Below are 26,350 nucleotides of genomic sequence, written 5' to 3'. Positions count from 1 at the left end.
ATGGAGGGAGCTCGCACTTATAGCAACAACGGCGGAGTAAAGGTCACTGCGGCACTGAATAGGACGCAAATCGGCTCAAATCGTGGACTTAAAGGAGCCATGAAGACAAAATACAAGTTGGGTTTATTAGAAAGACTGCTTAGTCCCGATAACAATGATACCAATATCATCGCAATCTTCGAACAAATAACGGAGATATTAAAGAAAACGTGTGAAGCAGTCGCGACCCCCTAGCCAATTTCCCGCAACTTTTCTATGACGTCACGGAACCTTGTTTGTGCGATTGGCGGCCGCCTAACTGACCTGTCGCGACGACACATGACTGGACGTCTGTAATGGGGCATCTAGTTCCATTTTACCGCATCACTTGAATGCTAACGTGCAGTTAACGTACTGAAACTTATGTTTTATTGTTGGCCCGTATGACGTCATTCTTGCTCATAACACGTCACCGTGGCGGAAAATTTGAAAGTTTTTAAATACTTCTTGCTTTTTTTTCGTTAAAAAAACATCTTTTGTGGCTGTAATGGAGCTGAGTGAGATACTGAATCCTAGTTCTTTCAAATTAAACGAAGTTGTATTTTCTCTTCATGGCTCCTTTAAACTGTCGTGATGGCCGTGAAGGTTCCGTAAAGCTTCGCTACCTTCAAGTCGTGCGTGTTGGTGTGAGCTACTTTCATTTTTTTTGGCTGCATACAGCCCGCATGCTGTCGTCAAAACCCTAATGGCTGCATGTAACCTGAAAAACCTCCTCGGAATTTGCATTTGGCTGCGATCAACTAACAACCTACGCACTCGGGACAAATTGGCTAGTACAGTTTACACCAGTCCTCAGAAGCGGACGTCTCATTCTACAATTTCTATTTGGCTGCGACGTCAATATACCCGCCCATACGTACGCATTAGCACCTACCCAATGAAGGTCATTGTCCAATTACGAGGTTAGCTGTTGGGTATTCACAGCAAATTCACAGCTCCGAAGTTCACTGCAACGTCAATGTACCAACTCCAATTCTCGACATCTATTCAGAGGGATTCCCCAGTGACAAAACAGAAGCCGTCATTTCTTTTGGTAGCGACTTCCCACTGAGTTATGACAACACGTGTTGGTTGGTATGTTGGTGCACTGCACAATCACATAATCTATTTTCTGGCAATGGTATTCTCTGGCAGCCATACAAGATTTAAAGAGGAAAATAATCAACTGTCTTGATCATGGACGTGCCAAATTTGACGAACACCTGTGACACTTTTATATCAGAAAAGACTTTTTGTGAGCACATTTCATTCCCTTATAGGTTTGCTGCGTCTCGTAGTATTCCTAATCATGTAAACATTAATTATTCTTACTGGCATGTCTCGGCATGCGGAAAAACTTAGGAATACTATGCATTTACTGCACTAAACATAGCGCGTAGAGAATACTTTAGGTTATGACGAGAACAGTGCAGTACAAAAACAACTGCAGTTTTAACAAGTGCTATTAGTTTTCAGTTCTTCTTTGTATCGACGTGAAAACAGGTAACGTGTTTAAACTACTACGTCAGAAAGGTGACCCAAACCAACGTAACGTAAATAATAGAAGATAAGAAACCGATATTTTTCACAAATATTCATTGTAGCAAGAAACTTCGCTAACCAGGAATAAAATCGAATTACCCTAAGCGTATGTGACTTGCCCTTAAGACACAGCAAGTGATTCAAGCATTATCACAAGCATAACGGAAAGAGCTGGTTGCAACTAACTCACCTGGCCCGTTCCTCAGATAGAACAAGTTGAGCTTGGTGTTGTCGTCACTGACATCGAAAAGAGGACTAGCCAGGCCAACAGTCTTTTGTTTCTCTGAAGGTGGACGCAGGTCATTTTCCGCCTTCCCAGTCGTCAGATCAAGGTAGGCGAATGTCGGAGGAACGCCTGTGCAAATCACGCCAAGGCAGACAATAACGAGTTATAAAAGTGTTAAAATAAACCATACTGAGAAGTTACAAGTGTCACACAACAAAAGTGTGTGCATCTGTGATGAAAGTTTGGATGACTTGACCTTTCTCTAGTTGAAACCCTGGCGTCGTGAATTGCGGTTGATATGACTGCAAGATATAGTCCCGTTTGCTTCGCTGCCAAGGAAGCTTTACCTTCACGTGCAATTCTACGTACGCAATGGAACGTTTCAAGCCCTCATCACCATCGTCATGTCAAGAAATCTGGGGGAATCCCCTTTATCAAAGTTAACTCTCCACAAGAATTCTTTCAGAATATCAAACACACCTTAATTTTCAATAACGCGCAATTGCTGTTCTACCGTTCGAATACATGTGTGTACAGTACCGTAGCAGCGTCAGCGGCATAAGTAGGATAGACGCTCCTCGTCTCAAAGTGTGAAATATGGTACTTGTCTGACTACTATAGACATATATTGTGTATCCGCGGCTATTGAGTGGGTAGATATACAGCTATCACCTGGCATCATGCCTTAGTTCCCACAGAGACGTCCTAAAGTGCTATTAACCCTAAAAACGTTCGATGAATTCAAAGCAATCGTCAACCAGATGGACTATATTGTATGCGTGCAAGATACCTTATATGACAAATGGTAGACAGCCGGGCATTTTGGACAGTTGCTTATATTTCAGGTTCTGCTCAGGCTGGGTATGCAAAATTAAACCGCGGTTTTCGGCTTTCAGCCACAAACATTCCTGGTTTTTGAGCCAGTGTGAGCGCATCGTGATCGGTACTGCGAGCACATTTTCGCTTTCAGATTTCCAACGTAAATTGCCTCAAAGAACACAGAGACTCGCGTGGTCCTCGCTGTTACATACTGCATTGATGTACGCGAGTAAAACCATCCTGCCTGTCTAACCAATCTCTAACGAAATAAGAGCATCCGTACCATCCGCCTCCGCAGAGATGAACATACAGTTTAATCTTTTTCCAGCGCCTGCATTTTTAGAGCTTGGCTCGAGTCAGATAAGAAGCGGAGCACGTAAGTCCGTTTGTCTGTCTGTCTGCCTCTGTGTACGTGTGCGTATTTGCGTGGATACAATTAAAAAAATTATCGTAATTGCGAACACTAGCGTGCGCAAAGTGACAGAATGGGCAGAGATCAACTCGGCAGAGATAAACTGGACGACTGATGTCGTGTTATTTGAAACCGGCGATGACATATATTTAATTGGTGTATTAAATAATAATGTCTTTGCACTTTTTTAGTTTGGTGATGTTCTTGATTAAGCTTACGCTGATGCAGGAGCTTCCGTGGACAAGTTGCTTGTGTTTTTGCTAAAGCAATTAATCAGTCCTTTCTATTCCACCGTGGCACTCTTTCTGTTTTGATTTATTTACAAGCAGTACAGGAATTTTTATCTCAATATCGTGCCCATGTTTTACTCGAACACTTTTTATACTAATACTGCCCTAAGATATTTTGCAAACGTAAGCAGATACCGACTTAATCATCAATATTGCAGAGGCTTCACACCGATAAATGGGTGCCGTAACATTAGCAAATTAATTGGTATTACGTTACGCGCAGCAGCAAAACTGGATACCGGCTGCACGTTGATCGTCTGGTTTGGTGGGCCACAGACCAAGCGAGGCGCGATTTACACACGGAGATGCCGAGAGCTAAGTATTTTGATGATGGCTGAGCTATCACAACTAGTAATTATGATGATATTGTCGACAGCGTTACTGCAGAACAGCATTTAAAAGGTGTTTAGCACTTTGCAGAGGCATCACTTCATGGAGAAATGCGCAGCGCCACCAGTTTTATTTATGTTTTTTGTAAAGAAATTTATCACTCGGTTATAAAGGTGGCTTTTCGCTATTGCTTTTCACTCGCTGGCCTTAAGCAACATTGAGAAAGCCACCTATGAGACCTCAGAATTCACGCTCTCAGAAAACGAATCCCAACATCAGGCGCCCGAAAATAAAGTTAGTTCCTGTGGACCGTCCATGCCTTCTGTTGACGACCCTACTCCAAGCGCTCATGTCGCGAAGCTGTGTTTGCTTAATAATGGGAGTGATATAACTTTGCCCACAATTCGTGTTTTCAGTGCTTTGCGGCACCTATTTCCACGCGTCACTTAATTACAGTGTACTCTAATAACAAAGCAGCTCTTCAAATTACTTTGCTTTTCCATTGTGAGGTACAGGCTTGCACCAACCATAGTAGACTTCAAACCTACAGCCAGCAGCTAAACTGTCCGTCCTATTTAGTGTCCATAGGTGTGATTCTACCAAAAACAGAATGCTTTTATTTTAACAGTTGACTAAGGGAAAATAAGGCGCACCTTGACCAACTGGAAATTTCGGTTGAAGACTAGGACTCTCCAAACGGCCGTTGCCGACGAGCCAACGCAAAGGGCCCTGATGTTGGTTCACGTAGCCACATATGCCGTCCACAAAATTGCAGCTAGCAGGGTGGTCACATGGCCGCTGTCGCAGAACTACGTTGTCCAGGTTGAGTGCTGTGGGTAAACGTCCAGGAATCTTTGCTCGAAACACCACCTGCGCGCATTTCAAGCACTTAGGAGAAACCTGAAGGGTAGAAAGGGCAGAAACGCAATTATCATGTATAGACAAGTGTTTACGAATAAATATTGAAGTCCCTACCCAGCTGTGGTATTTGTAGAAGTCTGCAAAGAATGAAGTAAATGGCGTTCAATAACGTCTACAGCGTGCCGAAGTTTGTAATTGCGGTAAGTCAGCGATGCCAGCAGCTACCACGGGAGCATTCTTGTATCGATGGGATGGGGGGGGCGAGTGGGGCGCTTCAGAGCATCACAGCAGGCCGATAGAAATTTCATTGATTGATTGATCGTGGCGTTTAACTCGCCGAGGCTACGCAGGCGATGAGGCGCGCTGTAGTAGAGGGCTCCGGATTAATTTCCACCACCTGGAGATCTCACACATGCTCCGAAGTCTCGAACACACTTGTGTTTTCGCTTTTCGCCTCCATCACAAAAACGGCCGCCACGGCCGGGAATCGAACCCGCATCCTTGAACTCAGCAGCACAACGTCAGAGCCACTGAGCTACCGCGGCGGGTGCCGATAGAAGCGCCTTTAAACCATTACATCTGGAGCTACACCTCATCTCCCTTACCACCCAACCGTACGGTAAAGCTAGATCTACCTCTGTTAACCAGGTATGCGGTAGGCCTGTGTTTATGAAAGGTCACGAAGTCTAAGGATGCTGTGGTGGTTGTTTTTAGGACTGGTGTGGTTGAGGCGTTGAGAAGAGTGGCGGATCTTATAACGGTGTTGTGCAACTCGGTTATGGGGACAGCATGTGCAGATAGCTAGGGGTATCCGGCCACATCCATGTAGCCAGTGTCAGGCTTCGTGCAGTATTTTAGTAGGCGGACCTGGGCATGTCGTCTTCCCTTGTTGTATGTGGGATGGCTTCGGGATTGGCGAGGCGAGTGTTTTATTACGAATGCCTGAGGGGTTGAGGATGGGAGCTTCACTGCCAGTTGGTGCGGTGAGGCTCAGTTCGAACCGAACAACCAGATCGGTAAGAGTGAAAACTTTCAGCTGCGTTTCGATTAACTCGAGGAGGGTGTTATGAAGACCAAAGTGTAGAAAGCGGGCTGCAAGGGTAAAATTTGGCAGTCTAAGAACGATTTTATTAGGTTTTAGGATGAGGGCATCTAGTTGGGAGTGTTCTATCGTCCTGAGGCTGAAGCAGGGAGTGCCATAACTAATCCGACTGAGTAAGAGGGCTTGTACCAGCGGGTATGTGTCTTATGCGTGGAGGCCTTGATTTTGAGTGCATGCTAATCGAATGACATGTGTGAGCTGGGTCGCTGTAACATGTGGTTGGGCGAGAAGGTTAACCCCGATCAGTCTGCGTGGGAGGAGACGCAATTATGCGTATTGCAGTCACTTGAGGGATGGAGCTAGAGGCTAACGTGACGGTTGGACCGGGCTTTGGGTATGGGGACCTGTGATGCGTGCGGGCACGGGGAAAGAAAGGTTCAGACTGGTGGGGGAGCAAGTCAAGACTCGTTTCTGCGATTCCCTTCAAGGTATACCTCCTTCCTTGAGCTACACAGTTTCTAAAAACGGCTAGTACCTCCGTCCTCCTGAACTTAATCTCTGTTCTAGACGAGATACCAGTATTATTTTAACAACGCGCGTACCGAGCTATTTCCGCTGGAAGCAGCCATACATCTTCTTCCGTAGATATGTATACGCTTATGGGATGAAACACAAGCGCTGTACTGTGTTGGCTGCCACAAAACATATCCTCTGTTCATATTAGATGCGATGCATCTCTAACTCGCCTTGCCCCGCGTCGTTGTCGCGGCGTAGTCCGCATCCTCGGCGCGGCCGCTGTGCGCTCGGCCGCTCTCACCGCAGCGCCATCTGTGCGTCAGCGTGGTCAGCTTGCTCCCGTCGCCGTGCCAGCCGTGCGTTAGCGCGCAGCTTGCGGGTTAACACATGCGCATGCGCTGCTATGCGCTGCTCTCTCTCATTCCGCTGCATATAAACGCGGTAAGTGCGCCGCTCCGCTCAGTCGTTCCGCCGCCGGCGCTCCGATGACATCGTCCGATGATTTGAATAACGCAACGGCAACCCCCGATGCTTCGCATCTACTCCATGGTTCCCCTCGCGGGAAGATGGTGTAAATTTTTTCCGTGCCCCTCTCAGAAGCAATATACTTAATTATTTATATGAAGAACCTATTATTAATTATGTTAATTTGCAAACGAGTTCAAACCCAATAGCCCACTTGTTTTAATTCGTCCTCCCTTCTGTTGTTGATTTATAGTATTTATATGGTTTAGACTATGCAAAATTACACAATTATTAACAACCACTGCCAATGCTGCATAATAGCGTTTTTCTAATGTAATTGCTCTGTTATTTTGGGGCCACCGGAAGATCAAACAGACGCACGAAATGGGGTAAGGGTGACTCACCTTGAACTTGTTTTCTTGAACAATCTGCACCCTAGCTAGCATCCAATATGCGGAGGGAAACAAGGACTGCTTCCACACAGGTTGCTTCTTGCCGTTCGCCAGCACTTCAACCTGCGTGCCGAGAAGAAACGTAGCAAGACAGACGTGGTCACGCCACTGCCCCATCCTTCACGCACATTTCGTATCTTCCCTCTTGTGTACAAACTACTATTAGGTGCGGAGTACTTTAGGACCAAACAATGTCTGTCCGCGTCCGTGCGCATAGCATTTACAATCGCACAAAATCACACAGGCACCGGCACGCTTCGAGCCTGTGTCTGGTAGACCAGACTCAGTTAGTGTCAGTCGTCTTACCCATTGGGCTACGACGATGAGCCCGAGAGTCAAATGGCTTACTCCCTCGCCTGTAACGGCGCGCAGTACCTTAGGGCCTCCCAATGTCCGTCCGCATCATTCCGTGCGCACACCACCATCAAGCGAAAATCAAGCGAAATTCGATTTGAGCCGGTAGTGGCAGTTCCCTTTAGGGAATAATCAAGGTGCAACTCACGGCTCAAATCAAAGGACGGTCGGGACGCAAACAGGACGTCACTCAGGGCGCAACTTGGATGTCATTTTGAGTCCCCGTACTCCGCACCCTCACTATCATTCACTTAGTAGAGATGCTGCCATTTTTCTTGGTTTTCTTCATGAAGGCTAACTCAGGTTCTTCATCGAGTTTAATATTCATAATTTCTGCGTTTATGGTATACAATTCAATGCGTAACATTTCTTGCCACCTATACGCTAGTCCGAACCGTATAACTGTGAACCGCCCTTCCTTTGCACAAAAATGCATAATTGGTGAGTTAGCACCTTTACTCGTCATAATAGCGTGAACGGCAACATTTGGTCGAGGGAACTTCGGAATACAAAAATACAAGAAGAATTGCAGAAACTCACTACCAAAATCAAGAATATGTTATCTTATACACCGCTCCACAAAACTAAGACAAAAAATAAAACATCTAGCAAATACAGACAGAAACGCAAAAAATATGAAAACAGGCCAAACTAGTAGTGTCCTGCATCGGCAGAGAAATTCGATTGTTGGACGTACCAGGCTTAACTGTTATAATAGCGTCAATAGAGATAACTTGGTTTCAAGAAATTTTTAAGAATAAACAAAACGAAACAGCCTGTAAAAATTAACCAACAAAAAATGTGTAACTCATATACGGCCCCATTCCAAAAAAATGAAACGATAAGCCGTAAAAGAACGACAGAAACACGAATAAGAAATCGCGATAGAGCGGACCAACCGTGTAACGCTATTCATTAACAAAAACAATTTCTAATTGGTGAAGTGAACTCATTTATTCGTTAAAATAATGTAAGCCAAGATAATTAGTGGAAGAGAATAGGAAAAAAATCTTTTTATCTGCAAAAAATTTGCCATTGCGGCTTAATCAGAATAATTGTCCAAAATGGATATCACATGGGGAAAAGAACCAAAACAAAGCTATAAAACAACAAAATAATACAGCGTATTTACTACTCATAGCTCTGAAGACAAGCGCCGTAAGAATACTCATTAGTAGACCGTTCTCTAATTTTCTGCACATTTTTGCTAACAGAATTCTAATTCTGGAACCAGCCTCCTGCACTAGAACAGACTGAACTTTATGGTGTTCGAAGCTTCCTCACGTTGATTAACACTTTCGGGTGTGACCTTAATACATTTGTCCAAAAGCTGCAGTGGTCGTACCGCAGAGATATCCGAAGATACAACAAAGTTCTTGAGTTGGCTTTTGAAACAAGCTCGCACAAGTTTGAATAGAAATGTTTAAAGCCATTGGTCGCACACACTTTATTTTAACTGTGCTGGCGTCAACCAATACTGCCCTTCACCGTGTGGTATCACTTTTGATAAACCAATCCTTCTTGACTGTTTTCTTTGTCCTTGTTGAGCATCCTAAATTCACAAATGTTGGTCTGCTAGTCTTTCTGCCTGTCTGACGCTCAATTTACCCACCAAGTCAAAAAAAGGGGCAAAAGAATGCTTTAACGCAACCATTCAAAAGTGCTAGAACTGCTGCAATTGGTACTGTATGCCCACATTATTCAACCCGGACGGAACCTGGGAATACTACATGGAAAATATGAGCGTATAGCTGAGTATGAGCATGAGTATCAGTACTCTGTTAAGTAAGAATACACGTCAAAATGGATGTCGAGGAAAGGAAACATGATTTCTTGCATGATTTTTTTTAGTTTCCTCCAACGCCACTGCACCACCTGGCGCTTCATTTGATCCCCATTTTTTCTCTGTATACGCGTTTGCTCTTGATTGATTTATTGTGGCTTTTAACGCGCCGACTCAACGCAGGCGATGAGGCGCGCCATAAGTCTCCGGATCAATTTTCACCACCTGGGGATCGCACGTGGCCTTCCCACGATGTCCTAGAAGGGCCAATCAGCATGACCAAATGTGAATATTTGACGAATGACGATACCAAGCATGAGACTACAGTAAAGGAAAAAAAAATTAGCAGTGGCTTAGCTCGGCATGCCCGGATATACGTAACGTGAGCTAAGGTTCAGCAATCTAATCCAATCCAATCTAATCCAGTGCAGTCCGGTTCAGTCCAGTCCAGTCCAGCCCAGTCCAGTCACTGCTCCTCGCGCGTGCACAGCACGGCTCTCCAGGAGCCACGCGAAACGGCTATCAAGCGGCTCCGGCGCAGCGTCAGACTTGGCTACTGCGCAACGGAGGCGCACAGCTGGGAACGCGCCGGCGCCAGTGAGTCTGCCGCGGCTATGACGTCACTCCTTTGGAATGCACAGGCCGGCGAATGCGCATACCCAATTCTCTACACATCCGTACTCCTACTCAATTGGATTTCCAATCCGATCCAATGTAATCCAATTTATTCGAATCCAATCCAATCAAATGCTATTCGCGCTTGCTCAGCACGGCCCTTCAAGGTCCACGCGAAACTGCTCAACCTCGGCCAGTGTAGCTTACGCTACAATATACTTTGTGCTGGGACATGCACGCCGTGCACTGTTGTACAAACACAGATATATTCACGCCGCGAGCGCGCAGTGCACGCGAACACAATGTCACGGCAAGACAAACTACAGACGCAGCTCTGCAGACTGGGGCGAACACGCAGTGAGCCTGGGTGCAGGCAGCGCCGCCTTGTGTCATTTTCTGATAGTCCGTGCCCTTACTCTTTCCCACTGTCTCCCTCTCCACACCCCTCCCACGTAACGAACGGACGATAGGTGGTTTCACTACGCCCAAGCGCACGAGGCGCTGGCTTGACCTTGGCCGAGCTTAGAGGTCAGAGTAACCCTACGAGCCGTTTCTGCATTTGTACTTGGCGTCAAAGCACATAATCAAAGCACAGAATCACGCAGCAGCGATAAATTCACAGCAGAGCAAGTTTCCCACCTGTAGCTGAGAGTCACCAGGCTTGGCCGGCCATGACTGGTACCAGAACTCGAGGCACTGCGGCTCACTTTCGCCGCTCCATTCGGGACTTGTCAACGTCGCTCCATCCGGACCCGAAGAACTTTCCGTAGCTTGGAGAAAGTACGCTGCGGACGGTGGAACAAACAGTGCAATTTATTGGATGGCGGCTTAAGACTTGGGTCCCGGCGCTTGCGCTCGAAATGATGGCAAACTGTGTGAACTCTAGTGATGACAACGGAGAAACACGAACGAAGAAAAATCGAACACTATCGGCGGAAGGTAGTATAAGTTACAGCAACAGCTCTGCTTCATTTTTGTACCATTATAAATTGATGATGCTCCAAAAGGCTAGCGCGACACTTACGACTTCCCGTTGCAACTGCAACCCTGGCATCAAGTTAGGTGGTTACCCGTGATTTTGTTTTACAAAAAAAAATGCACCGTGATTTCAGCCTACGGCATCAGTACTCAGATATATTTTCCGATTGCCTGGAGGGGAAAGCTGACAATCTGCAGTTAGGAATACGCTTGTCGAAGCAGAAAACCCAGGGCTTTTTTTGCAAGACCAGAACTATGCGTGTACCGTTTTTAGCTGTAGGTACGCACGCACCCATCGCAATTAACTCTGAGGCTCGCGGTTGCTACAAGCTCCTGTAACGTACGCAGTCTGCCTCTGAATGTGATGAAAACGTGGCTTAACGGGCGGCGCCTAACCGTTTTTTTTTGTTGTTGTTCTGCGGAATTGCCGAAATAAGGAGCATAAACACCTGCCGGGGCTACAGATGCGACCACTCTACATGACAACGGCGCCTCTGCGGTGCGTGGTAGAAGAGAGACAGAGAACAAATTCATTTGCCCTTCTCATTCCACGGGGCCACTAGATTTCCTCATTGGGGGATCTTCCAGGCATCTTGCCGGGAAGGCTGGGTGCCTATAGTCTTGTGGACGAAGCCTGCCACCGATAGCTATATTCTAGGGAGGCGGGTTCAGTCAGCCACTCCCTGCGATATTGGCTCCGCGTACCTTGTGGCATAGCCATGACATGTGCTCTTCATTTATTCGTACGTGGCATACATCACACACTGTCGGGGAAGTGTTTATACAGCCTTTATACTTGTGTACTTTGTCGGGTGCGAGTAGCGGTTGCGTTTGCGTCAGCCATATGGTGGTTTGCTGTTGCCCGGGCAATTTCTTGTGCGGAGGAGTGAATTTCCGTCTGCGTTCTGCGTATCCTTTAAGTTTCAGTTTTGTCCTGGGTCAAGGGCCTTTGGGTTTCGCCACACTTGGCAGGTGCCCGTAGAAGCGCTTCGCGGGCGAGCAAGTTTGCTCTTTCGTTTTCTGCCATACCTGTGTGTCCCGGTACCCAGTGTGCCCTTATAACCGTGCCCTTAAGGCGTTTAAGTTGCTTTAAAGCCGGTTCCGGAATTAGGCCTTGTGTCAGAAGTGTGCAGACTTTCTTGCTGTCAGTGTATGTACATATACGAGTGTGCTGTCTTGCTGGGCTGGCGACTGCCGAAGCTGTTGCCGTGCCTTCGGCTTCTTCGACGGAATATTTATTGTAGAAGAAAATGCCCGGTCACCGCTTGGTCACTCGTGCTGCACGCGCTCTCATCTCCCTGAAACTGTAACTTAAGTTGTAGCTTAAAATATAAAAACACTCATACTCGCACGTGGAGATTTGAAGTACTCGATGGCTACAATGTGCGTTTTCACGTTTGCTTCAATGGTTTTCACGTTATGTGGCTGCCGAGTTTCGAACGGTGGGGGAGTCGACATAATGCGTACATTTTTAGAAGCGCCTGGATGCCTCGATGAGGGAAATTGTGGAAAATAAAACTTACGACGCTGCACCAAACACAGTCAAGAAAAATGCGGCACCCCTCCGTCTAACGATCGCGATGGTTGACGCGAGGGATTCCTTGGTTGTCTTTTGAGTTTGGACTTCTACTCTCAGACGGTTTGGACTTTTGATCGCAGCGGCTTTGGCTTTGGCCCTTCGTCATTAGATTTCTCGGAAAGAAAGCTTCGCCTCCAACCACTGTCGTCCTCAGACGGATTTGCGCACGATTTTCTTGAATAATTTTGCACGTCCATGCACCCCTCTCCAAATCCAAACAGCTTCGACCATTTCGTGATGGCGCACTTGGATATATGTCGACTTCATAACGTCAGTGAGCCAGCTTTAATCCCGACGACGGGAAACTCTGTTTTTCTTTCACTTCTCCCACGATCATTACAGAGAAAGTTGGCTTTCCTGCAGTGAGTGTTTAACGCGAAATAGGCCGTCAGTGTGACATGCAAAGCTTCGTTTTAAATGTGCCTTTTTTACAGTATGTGGCTCTCAATCTGCCTATAGCACGTACAATGACACGTATCTGCGCAATGGAATTACATTTGCTTTGCCTATATGATCTGGTAATAGCTCTGTTGTAAGAATAACGACGCCAAAACCACCATTGTATTCCTAATGTGACGAGTGAGAGGGAAGAGAACAGCGCGAAGGGTGAAATAGGGAGACAGCAAAGAAGATTACTTGGCAGTTGCGGAAGTAACTTATCGTCTTTCGACGGCACCTGAAGCAATGAAGTCAACAAAATATACGACCACTTATTTCACCACCGCTTCGTTGTGTCATGGCTTAATTATTCGCTGCAAACTGAACCACGCGCTTCTAAGAGAACATTCCGAACACTGTCAACATAAACCATGACAGAATCGAAAAACCACTTTGAAAAAAAAATCAGTCGTATCTCCTTGGATGTGTCGACACCGTGCCCTCTCTCCGCTCAAGCGACATCGCATGCTGAAGACACACAAAGGGTCACCCACAAAACACATACATACCTGAATTTACAGGCCCTGATCGGGGACCCATGTCAGGAAGTGGTGGCGCAAGCAACATTTTCCGCGTCCACCCATTTGCAGGTGTCCAGCCGCACTCGTCTAACTCGAAGTCGCAGTAACCTGGGACGTTGGAGTTCCGGAGTAATTACGACGGTAATTTCGTATGTTGGTCCCATTCGCTTGTAAATACATCATAATTTAATTATAACAGAAAACTACACCAGTAAAAATTTTTACACTTAGTGCAAATTTACTTCGTCATTACATCTACAACACTTTATACCTATGGTGAAAACGTTCGAAAACCAGGATAAACACCGCAATATCAGAGTGAAACCGCTTGCAGGGTTTTCATCATAATTTATTTTTTCATACGGGGTATTACTGTTCCGGACGAATATTCTCTTGCTCGGGCCCACAAAGCACTACAAGGTGACGTCACACACGTGAGGCAGAAGTCATGATTCGATGTCTATTCTGCCACAAACACGCCCTACTTTTGTTGGCTTTTGTTGGCGCGCACGGATTGCCCGCAGTCATGTATAGACAATCGGATTGGGTTATACCGTTTTGTACATTTTCCAACCCTTCCCCTTCCCCCGTTGTGAATTTTGTGAACGAATGTGCTTTTTTAGTACATTCGCAGGGGAAAAAGACTGTGTACCCAGCGCACATGAACCCGCCAAGTTTTGGAAGAGGAATAAGTCTGTTCCACTAATTTTCCTCTCGCCGACTACTACCGTCTGCTACTCCTGAACATTGAAATGGAGGATCCGTACCCGTTTAAATAATATAATTTATAACCACGCGATGCATGGCATATTTCGAGGCATTCAAATTTCTACCATAAATACGTTACCTAGCCTTCCTGCTTGGTATGGAATGCATGTAGTAGCGTCAAGAAATAACGGTAAATCCACCGCATACGAAATGCGCTCTGACCAAAGTGCTAGGGTGCTTATGATGCGCCACTCCCAATTTCTACCGCTTTCCCCAACTTGTCTACAGCTGTGCTCATTTATTTAAGAGTATAGCTGATTTGCATTCATTATTACTTGGTTGGAGCAGAAAACAAACCTGTTTAACCTCTTGTAATGCAAATGCTCTTTATTTGCATTTCACCTCGCCCGGCGCTCTCTTTAGAAATTGTACAAGTAGTGAAAATGCTCGAAGTAGAAACTTATAAAGGGTTGCCTACACTGCATCAAAGCACACCTGTCCAGCCACATAATATTTAAGTCATCGTGCCCCTACTAGACAAGTTTCACCGCATATTCGGCAAAATCAGTCGGTCTCATTTTCAATGGACATTTCGTATGAAAAAATATGAGGCCAACTTTACCTCGTCCGTCTGTCAACACGTCGCATTCACCTGATGTTACTTCCAATGGCCCCAAGGCTATTATTGATTGATTCCGCTGCATGAGCAGTCTTTCGTTCGACGCTTCGATCTTTAGCTGCACAAAAAACAGGAATACAGCATTACGAAAACTGCGAGGAACACAGCCACAGACAAAAAAAACGGTGCTCCTCAAAGGCTCCTCTCAGTGAATGCTTGCCAACCAAACCATTCATCTTGTACAAGGTCCTCTCCACGAAGAACGTGGCAACTCAAACACTGTTTTCTCCCAACTGGCGTGACCAGCACTTTTTGTTGTGCCGAATAATGAACGCATGCCCTTGAGCGGCTACATCGGAAGAATGGGCGAATCATTCCCGTTCGGCAATATTTGGGTCGCAGAATGTTACAAATAGCCAGCCGAGTTGCTCTTTCGCCCCTAAGCACTAAAACCTCGGATTTCGTCTTTATAGGAGCAAAGGAATGGGAGTAGTATTTCAAAACTTACTAGCTGGTCTCTGATAAAATTACTTCTTGCGCTCATTCCGCCTACGCTCTAAACGACAAAAGAGACATTTTAGAATGACCTCGAACTTCCAAGCGCCATGTACTAGCCCAATGTCATGATCACTGGTTCTTTGTGCCTGGATTGGTTTTACTTCTAAGAAACACAATAGTTTTTGAGGTAATATTGGGCAGTTTAGTACCGGTGACCGTTCTGGTCTCATAGAAGCCAATTCATCCTCCGTAAAGTCCTTCCACGGAATTTTGAGACTTCTCAAAGCAATCAGTTCTGGTACCAGCATTCCAAACATTTTACAATACCCCGTAACATAAAAAGAAACGAAGATTATACCAGACTTGAGCAAGTAGCGGCACACAGAATTTGTCTTGCTCAAAAAGGAATCGGAGCATTTCTGCTACGTTATGTACAGCACCATAACGCGATAGTGGTGTTGATGATTTCCACTGATGGCAGATGAAGGAGGCATCTTCTACCAAAGCGTGCATTATGTTTCACACACAGTCAATACTGACTGGCCAGTAAAGACTGCACGCTGCTCCGCTGCGGATTGCGGACGCATTAGTAAAACTTCCCCCAGTCTACACCAAAATATGCTTAACAGAAGCTTTAAAACAATAGGAGACTGATGCACATAATAGGTCAGCAGTGATTTGGTTATTTTTTTTTTTTTTTGGAATGCAACTATTACGCAAATGCCTTGTTTCACACTACCCTATTTCTGGAACTATTCATGTGCACAAGTTGTACCGCACGTTACCACATTTCCACATGCTGCATGACACAAGAGACCTGCATGACCTGCATGGCGTAAGGAAGAGACCTGCAATGACCTGCTTGACACAAGAGACAAGAATATTTCTCATCGTACCATAACGGTAGCCCATTGCCTAAGGCGTTGCGCTTCTGAGCTCAAGGACGCGGGTTCGCTTCCCGCTCACGGCGGCCGAGTTTCTGATGGAGGAAAAAGCAAAATCGCCAATGTACCGAGGTTTTGGCACACGTTAATCTTGAGGTTGTCAAAATTAATCCGGAACCCTCGACTACGGCGCACCTCATAGTTCAGGTGTACCATTGGTGCGTTACAGCGCCTAAATTAAAAATTCTCATCGTACCTTGTTGTGCGGGCCGTCGAGCATAACAGTGCGACGCACGTTGTACCAACGGTCCGAGGTTGTCCGACCATCCTGTCGAAATATGGTCGATCGCTTCCACGTGGCCCCGGCCGAAATGTCTGATATGAACACCGACATTCGCAGCCTCGCGTCTCGCCCGCCGAACATGTGGTACCATACAGACACGCACACGGCATCTGCCTGATTCCCGATGGTTGGTGAAACTAGTGCCACGTTCCTCTTGTTTTGAGCCAGGACGCGGCCAGTCACGTACATCATCCGACCTGCATGGCCGTATAGAAATACCACACAAAAGTTATAATGGGAACCTTGGTTCCTAGCACAGCCCGAAACCTCGAAATAAGAAAAATAGAAAAAAAAACTAGCGAAAATGGCGAACCGTGTGACGCCCTGCATTTCCTCAAACATTCATATTTGGAGGAAGAGACAGCTTTAACTGTTATAATAGCGTAAATGGAGATAATGGGTCGGACAGAATTTTGAAAACTCAAAATATAAGAAAACTAGAAAAAAAAGCGAAAATCGCGAAACCTCTAACGCCTCTCATTAACAAAAAAAAGCAGATATGGCGGAGGTATACCTTCCGTTGTTGTAATAGCGTGAATGGCAATTATTGACGGGTCAGAATTTAGAAAAACCAAAAACGCTGAGTGTAATAAACTCACACTCAAGACAAGCACCATAAGAATGATTTATCAGGAAGTACTGTACGCGGAAAGCGACCCCAGTGGGAAATCAGGCGTGGGTGTGTGTGTGTTTGTGTGTGTATATGTGTGTGTGTGCGTGTGTGCGTGTGCGTGCGTGTGCGTGTGCGTGTGCGTGCGTAGCAGAGATTCAGGCCATTCCTCGAAACTGGAAATAGTGACAAAGCGTTTTGTATCAAAACGCATTCCATGCTGTGACTCATGAGGTCATACTTCGCAATATTCACCTGGCGTGAAACGACTAAGGTGTGCTTAACTTCGTCAAAAAAATTACTCTGGGGCTTTCAAGGTACCATGAGCATCCACAATCTTTCCCACTTTACTAACAGCTTTGAAGTTCCCCAGGGACAATTTTCCCCAGTTACAATTCTATGCTGCCGTAATAGGGCTAGTTCGAAGGCTATCTTTCATTGGCGCGGGACGGCTCGGAAAGCATGCAAGCTTTATCACCGCCTGGTCAGAGGCAGACGACTGCAGGTGCACGGAGCGGGCTGTCGTACGCAACTGGCTGGTGGCGCTATGCGCCCCATATGCGTGCCTGAGGAACATTAGAACAAAGCTATTAGAACGAAACATTGGAACGAAACAACAAAAGAACGGCATTAGAACAAAACAACCAAATACAATCTCCTTGGGCTAAGTGTAGCTCCACACGGGACAGTTTCCCTCATCGTCAGAGGGCCTTCATTAGCACATACGGGGCATCTATCAGAATCCTCGGAGTGTTGTTTGCTCCACGTAGAGGGGCTACCGTATCGCTTAAGCAGCTTTTCCGCCATCCGAAATGCTTGCGCTGTCATAGAATAGCTCAAAAACGTATTTTCATCCCCTTCCAAATTGCGCGAATCCCTGTGCAAGCGCTTCTGGGTTCTTAAACCGTGTGCGGTGCCGTGTGCTGCAGCTCTGGCACAGGAAAGCTTCCACGGCTACCATCAACTCGTTTCTGCTAAGAAAGGGTGTTCGATAGCGTGTTACCTCCGACGATGTTTGCAGTCGAGCACACAATGCCCACTACTCCTTTTTCCTCGTTTTAATTCAGTATTCTGTCTTGATTAGGCAGATATAGCGCACGAACTTTGACAATACATGAAGAAGCCCGAGATGCCCGAATATTGAGGTAACTCCTGGGTATATAGCCTTATTTTCGAAAAGCACTGTTTCGGTTTAGAAAAGACATGTGGCTACCACAGTGCCAAGCACTAAGCAGGATTCCTGCGATTACGCGTAACGCATTTCTGAAGGTTTAGGCTGTTAACTACCTCTGCGCCATAACATGGCGTAACGAAGTTGTGAACGCGAAAAAGCAGAGAATTAAGGACACCTACGAATTACTCTCATCTCATTCCTACCCACAAATATAATACTCAGATACTTCATAACAGCAGAAATATCTAACCTTTGACGCCTTGAGGAGGGCTTCTGGGGCCCAGAGTAGAAGTGAAAGATGGTCCGTACATCCAGGGCCATGCAGTCAAAGATTCCGCAGTCCAGTGGCAGTAGTGCGTTCTGTCGAATGGACAGCTGAGGAGGTCCGCTGCGTTTAAAAAGATTACGAAACACTTCTGTACCCCTGTCGCCCGTAAAAAAAGATTTGTGCGGTAAGAAATCGATTAACAGCCAATCGCAAAGGCATACTTAGCAGCTATGACATTAAAACTCGTAGACAGAGCTCGTCCTGGAGTGTTCACAGGCATGGACAAGCCTAAATACACAAAAATATGTTGCTTTCCGCTACTTTGAGAAGTAAATTGTTGGAGTTTGAAATTAATGCTGTTTACAAAGCATTACTATTTTGTAAGCAGAAAAACTAGTTGATAGAGTTTTGGTGGACGCAGTACTCTTAAAAAAAATACCTCCCTAGGATGACGTGACGCACTTTGAATTGGTGTTTTCTATTATTTTTTTCGTCTTCAATGTGGCGAAGCGCCGGTGGGAGGAGAAATCCCGCGCTTGCTGTGGCGGTGGCGCCCCCCCCTTGCGATGAACCGGGTTTAAGCAATTTGCATGCCAAATCTGCCCCAGTTTGAGGTAGTGGCAGGGGTCAACGCGAGCGCAGTGCTATGCCCGCGCGTCGTCCTGGCGGCTCATTCTTGGTGGTCAACGAGGTGTGGCACCAAGTAGGTGTGCCTTTTCTTGCTTCGACCGACCACCCGACCCGATCAAGCCTAGCGTCCCGAGCCGGTTGGTACCTAAGTGTAACACAGATTGCAACCCGTCTACAAACAGCTTCTGCTTGTACTTGACGATTGCTGAAGCAGACAGGGAGCGTTCCATGGTTTACTTTGAACTGGTTTTATCTATTACACACTTTTCTTTTAGTAGGCGTTACGTTCTAGCGCGAGATGTTGGAAAAAGAGTATCCCGGTGTTTTGGTCCCGGGACTACACGAGACGACGATGACAGGATACGCCGACAGCCGAGCCCCTAATGGCGCTATCTGGCAGTGGCCCTGGGAGCGAAGGATTGTGTGTTGCTGAGGGCAAGTGCCAGGTGGCGCCACCAGCGTCAACAGAAATATCTCAACCAGCGATTTGCACCATTCGTGTTTCTTGTCTCCATTTCGCGGCGTCAAATGTCATTCTGTGCAGTGTGTACCCAGCTCTGGAAATGACGGTGCCAGATACGTGATTTTTTACACTTAAGCGCCATGGCATAGGTGACGAATTGCCAAGTCTAGACGCGAAGAACATGCTTGCAAAATGCAAGGAAAACACCAAGGACGGCATTGAAGCGAAACAGTGCTGGCGTGCCGACGCCCGTCATCTCAAGTCTGCCCAGGAAACGTCTGAGCAACCTCCCGAGTGGGCGAGGAACACCTAGAGGCAGCACGACACGCACCTGGTGTGCAACGCCCGCATCGTCCGCTGTACAAACCTTCTGCGACAACGCGTTAAAAATGCAATCTCCTTAAACAATCCCCCATTGCACTCATCCTGCCAGGACGGATATCGCAGGGAAGTCATCGGGGGTGGGCGGAGGAGAGATGAGGATTGATGCAGCAGGAGCAACAGAAGACAAATGTCTTTTCACGCATTTGCACCGAAGCAAGCCGATACGCATACAATTTTTTGTGTTACTTGTGCGGTTCAATCAATTGATACTTAGAATGCGTAACTAAAACATATATCGAAAATGAACTCTCGTTCCCGTTTGTAAAAAAAAGAAGCGGGATGTGTGTTTGTAGAATTTGGTAATTTGTTTTGACATCCTTTAACGTGGAGGTTTCGGGCTAATAGGTTTAAGGTTATCTATGAAACTAGCATACTTGTGAAGAATAGCTGTCTCCTGGTCGCGACTGCTCGATAGGACAAACAACGTATAAAAATAATCAATTCCAACTTGTAGAATGAAATAAATATAAAAGTAGTCATTACTCGCTTGGGGAATGTGTTCCGATTAGGGTGGTGCCCTTACTGAGAGGTGCAAGAATAAAAATTATCACACACAACGACAATTTTGCGGTTAAGCTGCGCGGGCCACTGCTTCAAGTTTGTTGGAGCTGCCAAAACTTACTTCGCAAAAACTGACGTAAGACGTAACAGGATGCATTAAGGGAGACGGAAAGCTGCGGAGTGTTTTAGCACTGACTTCTGACGTGCTACGACAAGAAACATTTCCGTCAAGTGCACCGATGCAGAACACGCAGAGCAGGTGGCCATCGCCCTGGCCCTTACCGACGCAGGCTGCCAGCCGGTGATCAGCGACTCACGAACGACAGTTAGGAACTACGCCAAGGGACGAATCTGCAAATAAGCTTTGCACGTGCTACACAATGCATGTCTACAAGGGCCAAGAACTGTTCGAGTGAATTAGATCCCGGCGCATGCGGGCACGGACGCGTTGAGTAAGAACGCAAACCACAACGAGACGGCACACGCGGAGGCGCGAGCACTCACCAACCGCGCCCCCGCAACTGACCGCCCAACGTGGTTCGGTGCTAACGACCGAATGACAGACTATGGCGAAATCACCAAAGCCTACCGCCTGGCTCGCAGGACCTTCCCACCTCCGCACCCGGGGTTGAGCAGGACAGACGCAGTGCTACTAAGGCAGCTTCAGTGCTAGGCGCCGCCTGGCACTGGCACCGACCCTGACACTGACCCTGGCACTGGCACTGGCGCTGATCCTGGCACTGACCAACCCCGGCTCTAATGCACCAAATATGCCCGGAGGCATACTCGACTGACAATTTCCAGCTCTGCTGCAGGGAGACTGCAGACCAGAAGCACATCTTATGGGACTGTGTCACGAACCCAATGGAAGCGACGTCAAGAACCATCCCTCCATGGCTTGCAGAAGCAGCAAGGAGCTACACCTACAAAAATCAACACTGGGCCATCCAGCAGGTCCTGCAGGCGCTCGCAAGGCATGAGACTCGCGAGTAGGCAACGGCGGGCTCACGTCTCGGATGAGTAGCCACCAGGACGACGCCGAGGCCCGCGTCGCGGCGCGTAAAAACGTCGTTCTGCCGGCTTAAATAAAGTTTATTCAATCCAATCCAATACAATTCCGTATAAAAACGGAGTGCGTAATACATACTGAATTCATTACTTCAGGTTCAAAAAGGACAAACGATCTATGAACGTCAGTGAGTTTAAAGGGCTTGCCTTATTTTTGGGATGCTAAGTAATGATGACTCGATTTGCACGTGTGTAATCACACTTTTATGGTTTTAGCGAATCTTACCGTGGAGCTTTCGTTCTAGCTTTTTCCGAGGGTTTGCAAACCTCTTGTAAAAACAAACTCAAAACTAAGGCAAAACTACAGCTCAGGCCATAGTGTACCCAATTTCAAGGCTTGCGCGTTTTTTTTTTTTTTTTTTCTAGCTTGGCCACTTTTCTTAAATTGGTATCTTTGCTCCAAAACGTGAATTATACCGGCTCGGTTTAGAATTGCGAAGTAAGCACATCTTGTGGTACCTAATCCGTTCTTTTAGTTGTCGCTGTACAAAATTTAGAAAATGGCACCAATGAAACAAGTTAGCTTAGGCATTAGCCGAGAAATGTACTCAAGATTTACCTATTTCTAAGGCCTCGGAACTAGCGGGCATGGTCTCGCACAGATCCTCCGAGATGATGTCGATGTCGTCCAGCGCAACGTACTCAGGTGCTCCGGCTCCAACAGTTCCCGTAAACACAACCTTAATAGAAGGGGCCAAAAAGAAAACAAACTTTTCATTTGAAGCTCGAGTGTCTTTATTTCTGCTCCAAGAAAGAAGGAAATGCGTCTAGCGGACTTGAACCATTTTTTTGTACGTGCAAGGAATGAATTGTTTTTGACAGCAAGGCCAAGCAGTGAATACTAACATTGCATGGATAATAGAAGAATTGTGATTTTCCATAAATCAATGCGACAAAAATTATACGTCACCTAAGCACTCCAGCAAGGTTTATGATAAATAAGCATACCAAGGAACGTGACTTCAAGGTAGGTAACGAAGCTTGGAAACAGTAAGCGATGCGTCTATCTTGGGCAAGTCAGAAGTGCTGATCCCAATCATGAAAAGCAAATTACCCGCAGAGCAAGCATGGGGTGGGCTGCTTTTGGTCGGAATTTTCATATCCTGAGTAGTTAGCTTCGTCTGTCAATAAAAAGCTAGTATTTAATCAGTGTGTTCTTCCAGTAATAATGTATGTGGCAGAAACTTGGGGTCTCACTAAACAATCTGAAAATAGACTTTTATCAGCCCAACCGGCTATGGAAAGAACAATGCTAGTGGTCACGCTTAGGGATATGAAAACAGCTGCGTGGTTTTAGGAAGCACACTGGTGTGGTAGACATCTTAGCTCAAATTAAACGAAAAAATTGGGCATTGGCGGGTCGCGTCATGTGCACAAGGAACTACAGGTAGACCGTCCATTTAACGGATGGTCCACCTGTAGCTCATCGCTCCATCGAACCAAAAGCTCCATCGAGCCAAGGGCTCCATGGAGGTCCCTTCATTTCTCCACCGAGTCGAGGGCTCGATGGATGGATGAAGCACGAAAATTTGGGGCAAAGGGTAGACTCTGCTGGCACTCGATAGACGCGGCTGCAAATCTTCGAGAGAGACCTTCGTCCTGCATTGGACAACACCAGGATGATGATGATGATGATGATGATGATGATGATGATAATTATTATGATTATGATGACTGTGATGATGACGAAGCACTTTAGTGAATGCGAAAGAAGTAGGATTGTATTGTGATGGAGCGCCTTCCAATACCGCAAGAGCTGGTGTTGTAGCACTTTCATGCTTCACAGCTGCCGTTGATGTATACAGCTCAATTCAACTCAATTCAGTTTGTTCAATAGAAAAATATTTAGATGGGTTCCTTCGCTGAAAGTGGCTAAACACAACTTGACTGGGGTTTATTGCACCTCCCCTCATACACCGAACCAACGAAAGTTGTAGCACAAGTGTCACGTCGGAGGTAGGCCGTTTATTTTATGCGCGGTAATGGTGTGGTTGCTACGAAAGTACGAGTACAGTTTTGCGCATCTGTCCTGTCCTTTATCGTCATCATTCTCGTCCTTTGGGATGCTTTCTTTCTCTTTCGGTTACCCTGACTGTGGGGTTTGGTCAATCCCCTTTGTGAGCCCTATGAACAATGCTATTACGGGGACGTTCTTTCTGAATTACCTAATTCTTACTTGTGCGTTACAATGCTCAAATTTCTCTAGTAGTACCGTGTGCATATCTTTAATAAATGTTTCGAAGTAGTAGACCACAGCCTATTATCTCGGTATGGGTTCCCCTTTATTCAGATAGAATTTTAGAGCGGAGGTTGTCTAGGGGCTCCGTGGTTCTCTCGTATCCTACAGCACCTTCGTTCAAATCCCACCCAGCGAAAAACATACCTAATTCGCATTTCAACTCCATTAGTTACTTTGTTTAGAGGAGCTTTCCTGAATTTTTGTGACGTCATTTCGATCATTCCCTGACCTGACGTATTGCCTTTGAGCAGTCTGCCATTTTGTGTGCCAAGGGAGCCGGGTTTTTCCCAACGTAGTCATGTAATACTTCCGCATAAAATAAAATATGCGCTCGACCTGAATGGTACGTACTCAATACATCGGCACCCAGTGGCGCTCCTGAACCCGAAGAGCTGCCAAGGCAGCGGTCTCTGTTGGTACATTGTGTTAAGATACGTTTGCGTATCTATCTATCCGTACGTTATTCAGCGCTGTTCTTGTCTGTGTAAATAATGCTGCTTAGCCTATCGGACTCGCTAATGGTATACTTATCATACGAGCAAGTATTGAAAAAAAAGTGAGGTGATAACTGCGCTGATGTCTTGCTTGTGCAGAGTACGAGACGTAATCAGAAGGCTGAAACTTCAAGTTTCCCCTAAAGCGGCCGTTCATTGAAACGCTTTAGTTAACATGGTACGTTGAAAACCGGGAATACCATCGGCACAACAACGGCTCCCGATATTAGAGTGGCCCAAAAAAAACTTGCGGTATCGAAAAAAAGGCATTATTCTGTTTAAAAGACAATTAGGTGAACTAGGGTGCCATAATATTCTGACCAGGAACCTCCGATATGCGAGCCAAACACGCAACCATAACACCGCCACAGCTTGCAGGCATTAGATTACTACAGTTGGAAATAAAGTTGCGTTGTGGCTTTGACTTGTAAACAAGTGTTTGAGACATCTACTAAAACTTACGTGAGTAACTTTGATATGCTAACAGCAAAAGTGAATTATGCGCTAAAATAGCACGTTCCCATGTTCTCTTTGCTTCATTATAACAACATAAATACGTGCGCAGTCATCGCAATGGCGAGTAGAAAAATATGCAAAGCGGAAAGTATAAAGGCGGTCTTAGAAAATTTATTGCAGCCGTCGAAGGCAACCGGCTTTTCAAGACGCGTACTCAGGCATCTATGAGAATTTAAGCGTGCTAATTATAGAAGTAAAATTTGCGAGAATATTAAAGTATGTCCCCGCTAATTATTGTAGATGCATAGCGATGCGAGCGGAGGCATGTATGGAGTCATTGCAACCGAGAGCAAGATAAGAAAAAATTGGCAGACAAAATATAATGATAATAATAACAAGTTACATCCGGCAATTACATACTGGCATTTCAACAGTAACCACATTCTAAAGAGTGTATAGGTGTTCTAGCAATTTTTACCTCGATCTCCCCTAGTACAGAAACCGGACTCAATATCACTGCACATTACTCACGCCGGCAAGTTCATGCAATCCTAAAAAAATATTTTGATATTTTCCCTACCTCATCAGAAGCTAAGTCTGTAATACTGCAGTGCAAGAATGCCTCAACACTATTCCTAAAAGTGTCATGCCCACACTTTACCCTGCTGCTATGAGGTGCGGCGATGCGACCAAGCTTCCATGTTACGGAGCTGTCCCCTTCCTGTGTCCACAGCGGCAAAGGCTTCTGGGAGGCTAGGTCCAATGTGCTCTTCAGTGCTCGAACCTGGAGTAAAATTCCGTTTGTTATGCCAGAAATTACGGAAAAAATACAAAACTTTTAAACTGTCATGAACAGCCCAGATGTCCAGGTGGGACGGCGTACGTTGCGAATAGGTGGGCGTGAGCGTATGCTGAAGCCACCAACACCCTTTGCTACAAAATGAAAACATCCAAATAATTTAAACTGTTCCCATTTCACATCACGTTTAGAGATTCCGTTCCCATTTTTATTATCGCATTGTTCCAACCGTTCTTACCCCGTTCTGAAACTCTTGCTATTCATTTCCCTCCCTTCGGCTGCGCATAGTGCAAACAAACCCGTAGGATCACATAGGCATCGCCGTCCGAACTGACAGAATATGTTTCACTTGAACTCATCCAAAAGTTGCTTAAGCTAGTTAGTTCTCGATGTGTACTCACCGTCTCTATGGCCTATTTTGGCGCAGGCTAAAGGCCTTATTCATCCCTGCCATCGTCACCCTGTTATTTGTTCTTCCATTAGTACTTCCTACATTAGTGTCCGTTGTTAGAAACAAAAACAATTCTGAAATCATTTTTTAGTGGCGGTACACGTTACATTCTTTCGCGCCTTTATTTTTGCACACTGCACTCCAACGCCATTTTCATTCACACTCGGTATCTTTAGTTTCAGTAGAATGTAGGATAAGCTCACTGACGGAATAGTAACCATACTAAACATCGGTCAAGCACTCGAAAAGTTCTTGAAACAATGTCACACAAATGTATGTTACCTGTTTGCCTGGAACGTTTTTGCACACTTTAAAACCTAAACAACGCCAATATAGCAGTAAAAATTGCCATAATTGGTGCCATAATTACCTTGAGACTAGTATCCTTTCCTCCGTTGATGATGTACCAAAACTCGACACACTGGGTGATTTTATCATGCGCAGGAAGGATCTCACCAACAAGGTCTGCTTTGTCGCCTTTTCTTCGCTCGAAGTTGCTCAGAAATATGTAGGATCCTGT

General features: G+C 46.0%; 1 protein-coding gene across 1 annotated transcript in view; it reads right to left on the bottom strand.

Moving 5' to 3' along the window:
- Positions 1-26,350, bottom strand: part of LOC144175375 (MAM and LDL-receptor class A domain-containing protein 1-like) — a 167,082-nt gene that overhangs the window by 102,918 nt on the left and 37,814 nt on the right. Inside the window, exons 10-20 of the mRNA XM_077704458.1 lie at positions 26,201-26,346; positions 25,242-25,364; positions 21,951-22,071; positions 18,328-18,465; positions 16,207-16,490; positions 14,572-14,686; positions 13,230-13,349; positions 10,365-10,510; positions 6,926-7,036; positions 4,291-4,507; positions 1,751-1,915 (exon numbers count right to left, since the gene is read on the bottom strand). Of these exons, the coding sequence (XP_077560584.1) occupies positions 1,751-1,915; positions 4,291-4,507; positions 6,926-7,036; positions 10,365-10,510; positions 13,230-13,349; positions 14,572-14,686; positions 16,207-16,490; positions 18,328-18,465; positions 21,951-22,071; positions 25,242-25,364; positions 26,201-26,346 (1,686 nt within the window). The remainder of the gene's footprint in view (positions 1-1,750; positions 1,916-4,290; positions 4,508-6,925; positions 7,037-10,364; positions 10,511-13,229; positions 13,350-14,571; positions 14,687-16,206; positions 16,491-18,327; positions 18,466-21,950; positions 22,072-25,241; positions 25,365-26,200; positions 26,347-26,350) is intronic.

Source organism: Haemaphysalis longicornis, unplaced genomic scaffold (assembly GCF_048455015.1).
Source record: "Haemaphysalis longicornis isolate Haplotype H1 unplaced genomic scaffold, Haemaphysalis longicornis Haplotype H1 scaffold_3, whole genome shotgun sequence".
Classification (NCBI taxonomy): Eukaryota; Metazoa; Arthropoda; class Arachnida; order Ixodida; family Ixodidae; genus Haemaphysalis; species Haemaphysalis longicornis.
This window is presented reverse-complemented; position numbering and strand designations above follow the sequence as displayed.